Source organism: Geotrypetes seraphini, chromosome 10 (assembly GCF_902459505.1).
Source record: "Geotrypetes seraphini chromosome 10, aGeoSer1.1, whole genome shotgun sequence".
NCBI lineage: Eukaryota > Metazoa > Chordata > Amphibia > Gymnophiona > Dermophiidae > Geotrypetes > Geotrypetes seraphini.
In genome coordinates this window covers 112,372,901-112,388,597 of record NC_047093.1, presented here as the reverse complement: position 1 = coordinate 112,388,597, position 15,697 = coordinate 112,372,901, and the positions used below count along the sequence as shown (strand labels likewise).

General features: G+C 44.2%; 1 protein-coding gene across 1 annotated transcript in view; it reads right to left on the bottom strand.

Annotated features, from left to right (window-relative positions):
• Window positions 1-15,697, bottom strand: part of TMCO1 (transmembrane and coiled-coil domains 1) — a 213,641-nt gene that overhangs the window by 128,319 nt on the left and 69,625 nt on the right. The window contains exon 3 of the mRNA XM_033960397.1: window positions 8,106-8,165. Coding sequence (XP_033816288.1) covers window positions 8,106-8,165 — 60 coding nt within the window. The remainder of the gene's footprint in view (window positions 1-8,105; window positions 8,166-15,697) is intronic.

Sequence of the window (15,697 nt, the reverse complement as noted above, 5' to 3'; positions counted from 1 at the left end):
CACCCTTCGCCCAGTCTCTCTCTCATGAACCCCCTTGTCTTCACCCAGTTTCTCCTTTTCTCTCTCATGTTCTCATCCATCCTCTCTCTCACCAGTTTCATCAAAATTGCACAACTTTGGTTTCTCTGCTGAAATTCTGTCTTTCTTCAAGCTTGAGCCACACAGTGCAGGACATTTATGAGCTCTTAGGGTTTCAAGTCTCATGAAATGGTGAGAGCTTTCAAATTTCCTGCAAAGTGCAACTCAAAAGCTTGAAAAGTTTGAGCTGTGTGGTTCAGATAGCTTGGACTGATCCCTTGGTTTCAAGTCTCACAAGACTTGAAACTACATAATCTCACAAACCTCCAAATTCAAAGAAAGCCACAATCACAATGGGGAAGCTGGAACTGTGCAGTTTTGATGCAGCTGAAGCCAGCTGGGTGCAGGCCAGATAGCAGCAATTTGCAGAACAGGTTCTGGTCCATGGACCATAGGTTGGACTAGCCTGATATAAATTCTAATAATAACAGTCTGATTATGGTACTGGTATTTTTCTCCAGAAACTATTTTAAATGTTGATGTATATTGGGAATGAGTGATAAAATCTAGTAACTATCCTCTCATGGTCTTATCTGTAATAAATCCAAAACATTATTGAAAACCGTTATTGAATAAGATCAAATCAACCATATTAATATGGAGACATTTTCCTATTGCTCTTTGTAATATGATAATTCTTACTCAATGGTTATATGTATATCTAATGTTACCATTGTTGTATTCTAAAGTAGTAGAATGTCAATTAAATAAATTGGTACGTGGGTTCCTTTGGATGGGAAAAAGACCACATATTTCATTAAATCAGGTGACTTTGCCAATAACAAAGGGAGGATTGGGATTATTAAAATTGAGACAATTTGTCGAGGCTTGTCATATGCGTCACATCCATGATTGGTTTCTTGCAACATCTTATTTTTCCTGGACTTCAGTAGAGTTTAAAATTATGGAGGCCTTATCACTTTAGTTATCTTTTACATGCTTCTAAGATGAAGACTGCTGTTCTGAAAAATCCTTTTTATTTTTAATTGTTCCTTTGAGAACCACTTGGCGAAGGATATGTAATTGATTGAAGTTTGATTTTAGAACTACACCACTTTTGCCTATTTGTGGTAATAGCTCTTTTTTACCTGGTATAACATCTGCAGGTTTTCAATCTAATAAACGAGGAAATATTTTACACTAGTGTATAAGCCCGTTACATTAATGGGTGCTAGAGTACATGTCTGTCTGTTTTTTAAAAAATTTGCTCTCTCTCCTTGGATGCTGTCTGTCTGTCATTCTTTCTGTCTGTCTCTCCCTGGCCCCCTGTCTGTCTATCTTTATTTCTAACTCTATCCTCTTCCCTTAATCCTGCATGTGCCCTTTTTTCTTTCTCCTCTCACTTCCTTCCAAGGTCTGCTCCCCCTGTCCCTCAGACTTCCATTCAGCGGCTGTCCCTCCTCTCCCCCACACTTCCATTCAGTGTCTGTCTCCCTCTCTCTACCCCTTCTATCTACTATTCACCCTCTGTCTTGCCCCTTCCATTCACTGCCCTCTCTTCTCTTTCCATCCAGTGTCTCTCTCTGTTCCATATGGCATCTCCTCCTTCCTTTTCCCTTGGTCTGGCATACATTCCTCCTTCCCTCCATGCCCTGCCATCTCTTCTTCCCTCCAAGCCATTCTCTCCCCCTCTGCTCCGTTTCCTCCTTGAACTTCATCGGGCAGCAGCAGCATTCACAATTCATTGCTCCACCCCGTGCCACAAACTCTGTCACCTTCCGCAAAAAAATTGCGAGTGAACTGTTCTGGACCCAATTCCTCAACCAACTTCCCTCTTGTCCTAAACCTGTTGACCCAGAATCTAACTGGCGCAACTGGGTAAACCTTTCTGAGACTACCTACTGTGCTCTTGCCCCTTTATCTACCAAATCTATCTCCTACTCCCGTAAGGCCCCTTGGTATCTTCCGTACCAAAGAGAACTGAAGCAGAAATGTCGAGCACTGGAGCGCAAATGGAAAAAATCCAAATCCCCTTCAGACAGACAACCCTGGAGAGACAATATCAAGTTTTATAACTCAGTATTAAAAAAAGCAAGGAAGAATTTCTATGGTGATAAAATTTCCAGATCCAACCAGAGTAACACACTGTTTAACATCTGGCGCACCTTAACTTCTAAAAATGACTCCACCATACCCCCCTCCTCCCCATCAACAGACGACCTAGCAAAATTCTTCAACGAAAAGATCACCACCATAAGGAGCTCCTTCCCTTCAGCAGTCTCTTACAACTCTCCAGCCCCCAACGACTCTAACCCCATTCCCAGCAGACAGATCCAGGACTACGTTCGAACCCATATCCGAACCCCTGATCTCTTCCCTCTGCCTCAAACTGAAATCCTGCAAATGTGCTGTGGATCCATTCCCTTCCTACCTGTACGAGAATATTCCCACGCAGGCCATCTCATCCCTCACCAGACTTATAAACTCTGCTTTACTATCGGGCCTATTCTCCGCAGAAATGGGACATATTATCTTGTCAATCAAAAACAATATATATATATACTAGTTGTTTAGCCCGTTACATTAACGGGTGCTAGCAGCCCTTCTCCCTTATTTTTACCTCCTCCCTGTCCAGCAACACCTCTCCCCCTTTCCCTGCTCCCCCCATATAGCAGTAGCCCTTCTCCTTTTATCTCCCCCTGTCCAGCAGCACCCCTCCCATTCCCTCCTCCCCCTGTCCAGCAGTAGCTCTTCTCCTTTATGTCCTGCTCCCCCTCTGTCCAGCAGTAGCCCCAGGAAAAGAGTGAGGATCACAGGACCAAAGCTTTTACTGACATCCAAGTAGGGGAAATCCACTCTCCCCACCTCCTTGCTCCTGCTGCACTTCCTCCTTGGCTATACACACGCGCGCGCACACACTTACATACAGCTCTCCGGCTCCTCGCGCCCCTCCTCCACATTCCACTTCTTCGGCGGGGGCCAACGTTTTCTTTATTTTGTTTTCTTTTCACGTGTTCCTCCTTCATGGAAAAACAGCACTACCGGCCAACTTAGTCCCTTGCCGCCCCCTTCCCGCGCCGCACAACCACCTTTCCTTCCCTCCCTCCATCAGGTGCAGTGAATCCACCAATGTTAAAAGGAGCCACGTCGAAATCGGAGGCCTGCCACTGCCGTAGCACTTTCCCCTCTGCCTTGGCAGAGAGGAACGTGTTACGGTGGCGGCAGGGCTCCAATTTCAAAGCAGCTCCTTTTAACATAGGCGGAGTTGAACTGACCTGATGGAGGAAGGGAAGGAACGGTGGGGCAAATTTCGGCAACAGCAGGAATTGTTTGGCGGGTCAAGCACCGTGAAACTTTGTTTCTTTAGGCAGCCCCGGGGGGGGGGGGGGGGGGTTGAATCGTCGATGTGCAGGCCGCTGAGACGGGAGTGAGCAGTTCGGCTTCCCCTATCTGGGGAAACCGGGGAAATCGCCGTGCCGAACTCAGCTGCGCGTCGGGAGTGAGTTTTTCGACTTCCCCTATCTGGGGAAACCGCCGTGCCGAACTCAGCTGCGCGTGGGGCCGTAGTAAGCGCGGGGCATGCTGCAGTCTTGGCGGCCACGGACATACGGATCATGGAAGCACGCTGATAAGACTGCGCATGCGCCGCCTACGGTTTTATTATATAGATATATATATATATACATATATATATATATAACAGTGATGAAGTTTTCTCCTATTAGGCTTATCTCTACCACTTATACACTTTAGAAAAATTTCTTCAAAGAGTCTCAGATCCCCGTGCGTTGTCAGTGATTAATTCCACAACCGCATTGGACAGGGAACTAACCTCATCGGCACTCTCCCCCCTCCTGCCTAACATTGGCAGGAATGGACCAGTAGAGCGAAGAATAGTAACAACTTATAACGAGATTTATGCAACGAGAACTCCCTGCCTAATCAAACTAAATTCTTTATATGATTTTTCTGAGAGTCTTGATATTACTGTGACAGCATAAAAATTAGTTAGGAGGGGGAAAGTGCCGATGAGGTTGTGGAGTTAATCACTGACAATGAGGCGTTCCAGATTTTAAGAGTAAATGTAGGATCTCTAAGAGGGTAGAGTTAAGGGGATGGGTCATTAGGAAGGGGATCTCTAGGAGGGTAGAATTAGGGGGATGGGTAAGTAGAGTGGGCAAACTTGATGGGCTATGGCCCTTTTCTGCCGTCATTTTCTATGTTTCTATGTCCTTGTTCAATCCATCATCCTTTCCAGACTAGACTATTGTAACTCCATCTATCTTAGTCTATCTAAAAAAAAGTCTTCAAAGACTTCAACTTATTCAGAACATTTCGGCCAAGTTGATCTTTGCAAAACGCAAATTTGACCATGTTTCCCCACTTCTGTCCAAACTTCACTGGCTCCCAATAATTTCCAGGGTTCATTTCAAATGCGCCTGCCTAGCTTTTAAAATCCTACATGGCATCCTCCCTCCCCTAATCCCATTTTCTTAGAACTCCTCGAGTCCTGACAACACCAGGCCCTCCCAAAAACTTAAACTATCCTTCCCCTCACTAAAAGGTATCTCCTATGCGGGAAAATTGGGTAAATCCTTCTTCTTCAGAATCACAGGGCTTTGGAATAACCTTGCTACCCCACTACGGAATCATGCCTCCTTCCAACTATTCCGTAAGCACACAAAAACTAGGCTTTTCACAAAAACTTAATGCTCTCCCCTCACTTCACTCAACCCCCAATTCCAATGTGTTATCCCATCCTTTAAATCTTGTAAACCGTGCCAAGCTCCATAATCATGGAGAGTATGCGGTATATAAACTTAAGGTTTAGTTTAGTTTAGTATAAATGTGGACTTGAAATAAATAGGAAGGATGTTTATTGCTCGTATTTGCTTTGATATTATATTAGTATCTATCCCCCTTATTCCCAAGGGGGGTTTCTATTTAAACTTTTTCTCCCCTTCAGGTAGACTATGTTAGATTATATTTTTCTTCTTTAAATTATGTTCAAATTGTATTGGACTGATTGATGTCTGTATTTCAGTATTTCCTTCACTGTGGTGTATGTTATAAATTGAAAAGATTAAAAAAAAAAAAAAAAGAATAGCCTTACTGGGTCAGACCAATGGTCCATCAAGCCCAGTAGCCTGTTCTCATGATGGCCAATCCAGGTCACTAATACCTGGCCAAAACCCAAGGAGTAGCAATATTCCATGCTACTGAAACAGGGCAAGCAGTGGCTTCCCTCAAGTCTTTAAAACTATGACTAGTTCATGCCCTTTCTTTCCTAACCTAAAGGCTGGCCCATTTGTGAACTTGCTACCAAATCTTTTAACACAAAAACCTTATTACAACCAATCTTGCATTAAAGTACATTCAAGAAACAGGGGGGGGGGAAAAAAGCAACTTTACTGGAATCATAAAACACCACAGGTACAGCTTGTACTGTAGAAGGTCTAATCTTGTTATGTTTGGTTCACATCAATGTAACAAGAACTTCAATTTCTCAGTTCATTACAGCAGAAGAGTATTTGTTCTCAAGAAATTACCTTTTCTAAACTTTGATTTCCTATTTAAAGTACTTATTGCTCAAATATTATGTTGCTCAGTTATATATTTCCCCATACCCAACAACCCAGTAAATAGAAAGTAGAATAAAATCCAATGCATTATAAATTATTAAAACCCCAAACACTACAGGGTCATCAAGAATCAAGATGTTAGAGCAGGGGTGCCCACACTTTTTGGGCTTGCGAGCTACTTTTTAAATAACCAAGTCAAAATGATCTACCAACAATAAAATTAAAAAAAAACACAAAGCACACTGTATGCATAGAAAATGTTAATCATCATTCCTATTCCAGGGTTTTTCAAAGAGGTCAAAGCAGATGACTCTAAGCACTATCACCTCAGTAACAACCATACAAAAATAGACAAATATACCCCCTCCCTTTTTACTAAACCACGATAGCAGTTTTTAAGCGCAGGGAGCTGCACTGAATGCTCAGCGCTGCTCTCGACACTCATAGGCTCCCTGCGCTAAAAACCTCTATTGCGGTTTAGTAAAAGGGGACCTTAGTGTAAAATATAGACAGCAGATATAAATTCAGACACATTTTGATCACTAAATTTAAAATAAAATCATTTTCCCTACCTTGTCTGGTGATTTCATGAGTCTCTGGTTGCACTTTCTTCTTCTGACTGTGCATACAATCTTTCTTCCCCTCTTTTAGCCTGTATGCTTCTTCTCCTCCAGACCTCATTCCTTCCCCCAACTTTTCCTTCCTCTTCCCTGCCCTTTCTTTCTCTCTGCCTCCCTTTCATTTTTTTTCTGTTTCTCTTCTTTCCTTCTGTCTCCCTGCCTGCCCTTTTTCTTTCTTTCTCCCTGCCCTCCCCCAAGCCACTGCCACTGCCATTACCATCGGGGACCAGGACCCAAACGCCACCAATAACAGGCCCCAAGCTCTCCCTGCTTCGGCCAACCAGCATTCCTCTCCCCGACGTCAATTCTGCCGTCGGGAAGAGGAAGGCTGATCAGCCCAAGATCGTGATCAACCTATTGGGGGAAATGCTGCCGGGTCCTGCCTTCGCGGAAACAGAAAGTAGGCAGGACCCGACAGGAACAAGAACAAATGCTTCACTAACCTGTCTCCCGCATTAGCCCGTAGCAAACGCTTGCTTCAGGGCTCTCAACATGTGCGTGCAGGCTTCCCTTCTCCCCCCCCCCCCTCCCCGGACATAACTTCCGGTTTCGGAGGAAAGAGAAGAGAAGCCTGCATGCACACGTTAGAGCCCAGAGCATAAGTTCGCTAGGGGCTGAAATCTCCAAGCCGTTTTTTTGGGGGGGTTTTTTTAATGTTCAGCAGCGGCAGATGACAGCTGGGCGGACCGCCCAGCTAAAAGGCCCTAGGGAGAACACTGGAGAGGAAGGCTGATCGGCCCTTAGATCAGGACGGCAACACGAGTGCGATCGACTCGAGTTGCCGTCCTGAGCTACTGGTCGATCGCGATCGACGCGTTGGGCACCCCTGTGTTAGAGGCTTTAAACTAACCATTTGAAAAAGTTATCTAAGTTTCCAGCTTCTCTTGATACTTTCAAGGAATAAGAAGGACCACACAGGTGACTTTTAGTGTAGCCCATCAGTGAGATATGTCCACTTCAACAGCAGGCGTTTTATGCAGCAAATGCTGTCCCCTGATGATAATGTCATCTATTGTAAGGCAGAATCAGGGGACACGGCGGCAGAGAGCAAGTGGAAATACGGCTGCTGAGGCTGAAACTAAATAATAAATGCTGTACTGTATTCTGGCAGCTGGCTCAGAAGAGATGGAAATTGTTCTGAGTTCTCAGCAGAAGGTCCTCTTATGTGGCAAACACTGTCTCCTGTAAAATAGACTGTTTCTTTTCTTGATTAAGATCTGAATTTTCTTTCCAACTCCGAGGCATAATTAACAGTATTCCTTATGTCATGTAAAAAATTCTGGGTCTTCTACAATTTAATTATTAATATTATAATGTTTAAATTTAAGGTATACTACAATTGATTACAAAGTAATGTAAAGGATAATAGATTAATGTATTGGTCTTTACAAAACATGAAGTACCAACTTCACTAATATTGTATTTGTACAGTATTTCAGACAACAATATTCCAATGGTATATGCTATATTTAAAAATATGAACATTACAGCCAATTTATATTTTTAAAGAAAATTAATTAGTATTTTGTATAAAATGTTTTATGTTTAGTGTTATTTATACCCTTAATGGAGACTTTGCCAAAAAATAACCATGTCACATTTTATTATTTTGATAATTCTTGTTTAATTATTAAGGTTTTGCTCTTGATCTTGTGCGAGCCCTCTCTTTCTCATCTGCAGTGATGTCTGTGACTCAGAAGAGCCTGACAATCAGCGGAGTAAGTAGCAATTTGAGCTAAACAAAAGAGCACCCAATCAATCACGTGAACAAAACAGACTGTGTCTGGCTTCAAGCATGCATGTACACTGAATCCCATCCTTTGCTGTTTTAGCCTCCTTTACCTTCTATAAACATCAAAATGGAGAACTGATGTTGAATGCTTACCTATTTTTTTCTTCTGCTGCCGACCAGCTGACTCCGTTATGGTTTCCTTCTTTTTCTCCACTGAAATACCAAATTAAAAAAATAATTTTATACATCTCCCTAGAAACCAAGGTTTACAATATCAGATTCCCAATAAGGCACCAGTGGCACATTTGTGGGTCATTCCATGTCAAGTGGTCTAATATTAAAAATCATCTTCATTGTATAAAATTTTATATGGATGTTCCCTATAGCCTCAAATGAAACCATATAAATTTTTTCAGCTGGATCTCTATTGGTTTCAGACCTAAAGGCTATCGAATGTAGGTCTCTCTCGGAGTCCTATGCTCTGCGTAACCCAAAATGACAACTTTGTCTAGCCACTACAACCTAACAAAGCCTCCAAGAGAATTGAAATTTTTGCGGATTAAACAACCCCTACTACTAACACCCCCTCCCCTCCTTTTATGAAGCCATGTTAAGGCTTTTTTATCACCAGCCGTGGCAGTAAAAGCTCTGACGCTCATAGAATTTCTATGAGCATCAAAGTTAATACCACTATAACCGGCAATAAAAAAGCCTAATGCAGCTTCATAAAAGGGGCCTTAATGTGCAAAGTTTGGAATATAACATTAGTTTACCTCCTCAGTTGTGAGCCATCAAAGTAGGCAAAAAATGTTAGAAAAGAAATTTAATGATAAACTCCTTCACTGCTCCTGACCTGTATTTTGATTCAAGTCATAACTGTTACAAGTTTCATGGAACATATCTCAACTGTACATTGTCCAATTTTTTTATATCACCTGAAAGAGAATATTTTTTGCTATAAAAGCCATTCTGTTTCATAGTTGACCCAGCCTTGCTTTAGCCAGAAGTTAGGTCTCACATGTATGTATTATTGGTGGAAGGGGACGTACATAGATGGGTTAAACACTGGTTGGCAGACAGAAAGCAGAGGGTTGCAGTGAAGAACCACTACTCGGGCTGGAGAAGGGTAACGAGGGGTGTCCCATAAGGGTCTGTGCTCAGGCTGCTGCTGTTCAATGTATTTATAAATGACCTGGAAGCGGGGACAAAGTGTAAAGTTATAAAATTCGCAGATGACACTAAACTCTGTAGGGGAATGTGATGAACTACAAAGAGACCTGACAACATTGGAGGAGTGGGTGAACAAATGGCAGATGAGCTTCAATATAGAGAAATGCAAGGTCATGCATATAGGGGAAAAGAACCCGATGTTCAGCTACAAAATGGGGGGGCTGGTACTAGGGGAAAGTAACCTTGAAAAGGACTTGGGAGTGTTGGTGGATACAACAATGAAACCAACGGCGCAATGTGCGGCAGCCTCAAAGAAAGCAAACAGAATGTTGGGTATTATCAAGAAGGGTATTGCAACAAGAACGAAGGAAGTCATCCTACCGCTGTATTGGGCGTTGGTGCACCCGCACATGGAGTACTGTGTCTAATATTGGTCTCCATACCTTAAGAAGGATATGGTGATATTTGAGAGGGTCCAGAGGAGAGCGACGCGAATGATTAAGGGTATGGAGAACCTTTCATACGCTGAGAGGTTAGAGAGGCTGGGGCTCATCACCCTGGAGAAGCGGAGACTCAGAGGTGACATGATAGCGACTTACAAGATTATGAAAGGTATAGAGAGGGTGGAGAGGGACAGGTTCTTCAGCGTACTAGGAACTACAAAAACAAGAGGGCACTCAGAGAAATTGAAAGGGGACAGATTTAGAACCAATGCCAGAAAATTATTCTTCACTCAGAGGGTGGTGGATACCTGGAATGCGCTCCTGGAAGATGTAACAGGACAGACTACATTAAGGGGTTTCAAAGAGGGACTAGATAAATTCCTGAAAGATAAGGGAATTGAGGGCTACAGATAAAGGAGGACACAGGAGCAAAAAGGGCAAAGATAAGAGGGAAGAAGAGGGTTTTCAGGATATAAGGAAGTAGGAATCCAAGGGTTAAACAAAAGATCACTTAAGAACATAAGAAGTTGCTTCCGCTGGGTCAGACCAGAGGTCCATCGCGCCCAGCAGTCCACTCCCGCAGTGGCCCATCAGGTCCATGACCTGTAAGGTGATCCTTGTTTAAATCATTTAAGCCCCCCTGTCCTTCTATATATGCCCCATTATAGCCTATCTCTACCTCTATCTGTATCCCTCAATCCCCTTATCTTTCAGGAACTTATCCAATCCTTCCTTGAAACTCAGTAGTGTACTCTGTCCTATCACAGCTTCCAGAAGCGCATTCCAGATGTCCACCACCCTCTGAGTGAAAAGAATTTCCTAGCATTGGTTCTAAACCTGTCCCTTTTAAATTTCTGAGTGCCCCCTTGTTCTAGTGGTTCCCAGTAGGCTAAAGAATCTGTCCCTTTCTACCTTCTATATGCCCTTCATGATTTTGAAGGTCTCTATCATGTCTCCTCTGAGTCTCCGCTTTTCCAGGGAGAAGAGCCCCAGCCTTTCTAACCTGTCTGCGTATGAAAGGTTTTCCATACCTTTTATCATTTTCGTCGCTCTTCTCTGAACCCTCTCAAGTATTGCCATGTATTTCTTGAGGTGTGGTGACCAATACTGGACACAGTATTCCAGATGTGGGCGCACCATCGCGCGATACAGCGGCAGGATGACTTCCTTCGTACTTGTTGTAATACCCTTCTTAATAATACCCAACATTTGGTTTGCTTTCTTTGAGGCTGCCGCACATTGTGCCGTTGATTTCATTGTTGTGTCCACCAGCACACCCAGGTCTTTTTCAAGGGTACTTTTCCCCAGCACTGATCCCCCCATTTTGTAGCTGAACATCGGGTTCTTTTTTCTTATAAGCATTACCTTGCATTTCTCTATATTGAAGCTCATTTGCCATGTTTTTGCCCACTCTTCTAGTTTGTTTAGGTCCCTTTGTAGGTCTTCACAATCTTCCGCGGTTCTAACCCTGCTACATAGTTTCGTGTCATCAGCAAATTTTATGACTTCATACTTCGTCCCCGTTTCCGCACCGACCCCTGCGGAACACCGCTCGTGACCCTCCTCCAGTCCGAGTAGTGGCCCTTCACTCCAACCCTTTGCTTCCTGCCTGCCAACCAGTGTTTAATGCATCTGTATATGTACCCTTCCACCCCGTGGTTCCAGCTTCCTAAGTAGCCACTCATGAGGTACCTTGTCAAAGGCTTTTTGGAAGTCGAGATAAATGATGTCTATGGGTTCCCCTTTGTCCATCTGGCTGTTTATCCCTTCAAAGAAGTGCAGTAAGTTCGTTTGGCATGATCTTTCCTTGCAAAAGCCATGCTGGCTCGCTTTCAGTTGTCCATTTATTTCTATGTGCTCACAGATGCTGTCTTTTATCAGTGCTTCTACCATCTTGCCCGGAACTGAAGTCAAGCTTACCGGTCTGTAGTTCCCCGGGTCATCCCTCGATCCCTTTTTGAAGATAGGTGTGACATTTGCTATTTTCCAGTCCTCCGGGATCTCCCCAGTTTTCAAGGATAGGTTACAAATTTGTCGGAGTGTTTCCGCTATCTCGTTTCTTAGTTCTTTTAGTACCTTTGGGTGGATTCCGTCCGGGCCTGGTGATTTGTCACTCTTCAATCTATCTATCTGTTTGAGGACATCCTCATGGCTTACCTCTAATTGCAACAGTTTTTCTTCTTTTACTTATGATCTCTTCGGGTTCTGGTATATTGGATGTGTCCTCGCTCGTGAAGACTGACGAGAAGAACTTCTTTAACCTGTCTGCTACCTTTTTTTCCTCCTTTACCACTCCCTTTTTGCCTCCATCATCCAACGGTCCTACTTCCTCCCTCACCGGTTGCTTCCCTTTAACGTATCTGAAGAACGTTTTGGAGTTTCTTGCTTCCCCAGCCAGCCTTTCTTCATATTCTCTTTTTGCTTTCCTAACCACTCGGTGACATTCTTTTTGGTGTTTTTTGTGCTCTTTCCAGTTCTCCCCATTTTGGTCCATTTTCCATTTTCGGAACGATTTTTTCTTGTCACCTATCGCTTTCTTCACTTCATTTGTTATCCATACCGGATCTTTTGTTCAATTTTTTTTTTTTTTGCACCCTTTCCTAAACCTGGGGATATACAGGTTTTGTGCTTCTTGCACCGTGCCCTTGAATAGGGACCAGGCTTTCTCTACAGTCTCCATCCTTTTTGGGCCGTTTTTGAGCTTCTTCCTCACCATCTTCCTCATAGCATCGTAGTTCCCTTTCTTGAAGTTGAGCATTGTCGCTGTGGTTCTCTTCGCTTTTGATGTTCCTACTTCCAATTTGTACTGGATCATGTTGTGATCGCTGTTTCCTAGCGGCACTACTACTTCCACATTCTTTGCAGGACCCCCTAGCCCGTTGAGGATTAGGTCGAGGGTGGCATCCCCTCGCGTTGATTCCTTGACAAGTTGTTCCATGAAGCAGTCCCTCATAGCCTCTAGAAATTCTGCTTCCCTCACACAGTTGGAGCTTCCAATACTCCATTCTATCCCGGGGTAGTTAAAATCCCCCTTTACCATCACCCTTCCGCTTTTGCATTCCCGCCTCAATTCTGCTTCCAGTTCTTTGTCGTTTGCTTCTGTTTGTCCAGGTGGACGATAGTACAGTCCCAATTTTATGTCAGCCCCATTTCTTCCTGGTAATTTGACCCATAATGATTCCAATCCTTCCACCTTCGCTGCCGTATCCATTTCAGTCGAGTGAATGGTGTCCTTTATGTATAGTGCTATTCCTCCACCCTTCTTGCGAGTCCTGTCTCTCCTGTAGAGTCTGTACCCTGGCAGTACTACGTCCCATTTGTTTTCCTCAGTCCACCATGTTTCCGCGATTCCAATGATGTCTAGGCCATCATTTTTGGCCGTGACTTCCAGTTCTCCCATTTTGGTCCTCAGGCTCCTTGCATTTGCGTACAAGCAATTTAAGTCCTGGTTTTTTCTTTTTCCTGTTGTTTTTCCTTGTGGTTTGCTCCTCTTGCCGTCCCCTCTTGTGAGCTGCCAGCCCCTGAATTTTGTTTCGTTCCTCCCCTTCGTTCATCTCCCGTCTTTTTCATCCTCAACCTGTTTCCTTGTTTCTGCCTGCCCTTCTAGCTCCTGCTGTTTGCTCTTCCTCTTGTTCTTTAGTTTCTCTTGGGCCCCTGTAGTTTGTCTTTTGTTCCCTCCCAGCAGTTTTTCCTCTCAGTATCTTCACTTGATACTCTTGTCCGAACCATTGACGTCAGGTCGACTGTCGGCTTTCCCCTTTTTCACAGTTTAAAGCCTTCTCTATTCCCTTCCTAATGTTGTTCGCCAGCAGTCTCGTTCCCGCCGGTCATGGACCTGATGGGCCGCAGCGGGAGCAGACCGCTGGGCTCGATGGACCCTTGGTCTGACCCAGCGGAGGCAAATTCTTATGTTCTTATTCACATGCGTATACGTGCAGTGGTAAAAAAGGGAATCTTGGCATCCTATAGTATAATATGCAAATGAGCTAGCGGTGTGAAATTGCATGGTGCAGCTAAGCTTGTTGGGTTTGCCATGATAACTCAGTTTATAACATCCACTGCTGTCCATACTCTTGTAAATGGCCCATCAAAATGGACATTTAGTTATTGGTGATTCATTGCAAGTTCAATACATTCTCTTGAACTATGTTCTCCCTTTCATAGTTTATGTGTGTTCCCCTTTATGCTTTACTTCAGTTCTGGCTCAGAACTTCAGAATTTGAGTCTCTGCATAATTAGTGAATGCTTGCAGCATGACACTATTGCAGTTCATGCCTTTTTGAAAGCTTTAATTACCTTTATGAACCAACTTATTTCTGGAATCAAAAATGTGCACTACTTTAGCGATGGATTTGCAGCACAATACAAAAACTACAAAAATTTGCGTTAATCTTTGCTGCCATTACAAAGACTTTGGAATTTCTGCTGAACGGAATTTTTTGGTACTAGCCATGGAAAATCACCATGATGGTACTGGGGAAACTGAAAATCACCATGATGGTATTGGGGGAACTGAAAAATGACTTGCTGCATATGTAAAATCAGATTTTGACTCCAAGCGATTTGTTTAGCTTTTGTGAAGAAAATATTACAGGAGTCAAATTCTTATTCATCTCAAAAGAAGACATTGAGAAATTAAGACCTATTCAGAAATCCAGGCTTGAGAATGATCATACAGTAGCTGGACCTCGAGAAAGTCACCAGTTTAAGCCAATTGATGAAATAGCACAGTTACTTACCGTAACAGGTGTTATCCAGGGACAGCAGGCATATATTCTCACATGTGGGTGACGTCATCTACGGAGCCCCGGCGCGGACAGCTTTTCAAGCAAACTTGATTGAAGTTTCAAGTTTGCACACTGCACCACGCATGTGCGTGCCTTCTCGCCCACTAGAGGGCGCATCCCACCTCGTGGTCCTCAGTTCCATAACTAGCAAGGAAGCCATCCCCGGGGAGGCGGGCGGGTTGTGAGAATATATGCCTGCTGTCCCTGGATAACACCTGTTACGGTAAGTAACTGTGCTTTATCCCAGGACAAGCAGGCATGATATTCTCACATGTGGGTGACCTCCAAGCTAACCAAAAAAGGGCAGGTGGGAGGATGGCAATTTAGGAAAACAGATTTTGCAAAACTGACTGGCCAAACCGGCCGTCACTCCTGGATAAAGTGTCCAGACAGTAATGAGAGGTGAATGTATGAACCGAAGACCAAGTGGCAGCCTTACATATGTCCTCCATCGGAGTGGATCGGAGGAAAGCTATCGAAGCTGCCATCGCTCGGACCTTGTGCCCCGTGACTCGACCCGGGGGAGGAAGGCCAGCCTGAGCGTAGCAAAAGGAAATGCAAGCGGCCAACCAGTTAGACAGAGTGCGCTTGGAAACTGGATGCCCTAATCGATTGGGATCGAAGGACAAAAACAATTGAGGAACCTTCCGATGAGGCCTGGTGCGTTGAAGATAAAATGCCAACGCCCTCTTACAGTCAAGCGTGTGAAGCGCCGTCTCGCCAGGATGGGAGTGGGGCTTCGGGAAGAACACAGGAAGGACAATGGACTGATTGAGGTGGAAGTCAGAAACAACTTTAGGTAAAAACTTAGGATGGGTGCGGAGGACCACCTTGTCGTGATGAAAGACAGTGAAAGGAGGGTCCGCAACCAAGGCTTGCAACTCCCCAATCCGCCTGGCGGAGGTGAGGGCAATTAGAAACACCGCCTTCCAAGTCAGAAATTTCAAGAGGGACTTGTTGAGTGGCTCAAACGGGGGTTTCATCAGTTGAGCCAGAACCACATTCAAATTCCACACGACAGACGGAGGCTTAAGAGGGGGACAAACCCTGAGTAACCCTTTCATGAAGCGTGTCACCAAGGGATGGAGTGACAGAGGGCGTCCCTCCAGAGGTTGGTGGAAAGCAGAAATCGCACTGAGATGAACCCGCACCGAAGTGGTTTTCAAGCCGGAGCGCGACAAATGAAACAAATATTCTAAAACCGAGGATACCGGAACTGATACCGGATCCAGGTGAGAAGACGAGCACCAGGTGGAAAACCTGGTCCATTTCTGCGCATAGCAAAGCCTCGTCGAGATCTTGCGGGAGGCTTCCAACACCTCCTTCACCGATTGAGACAGGTCCG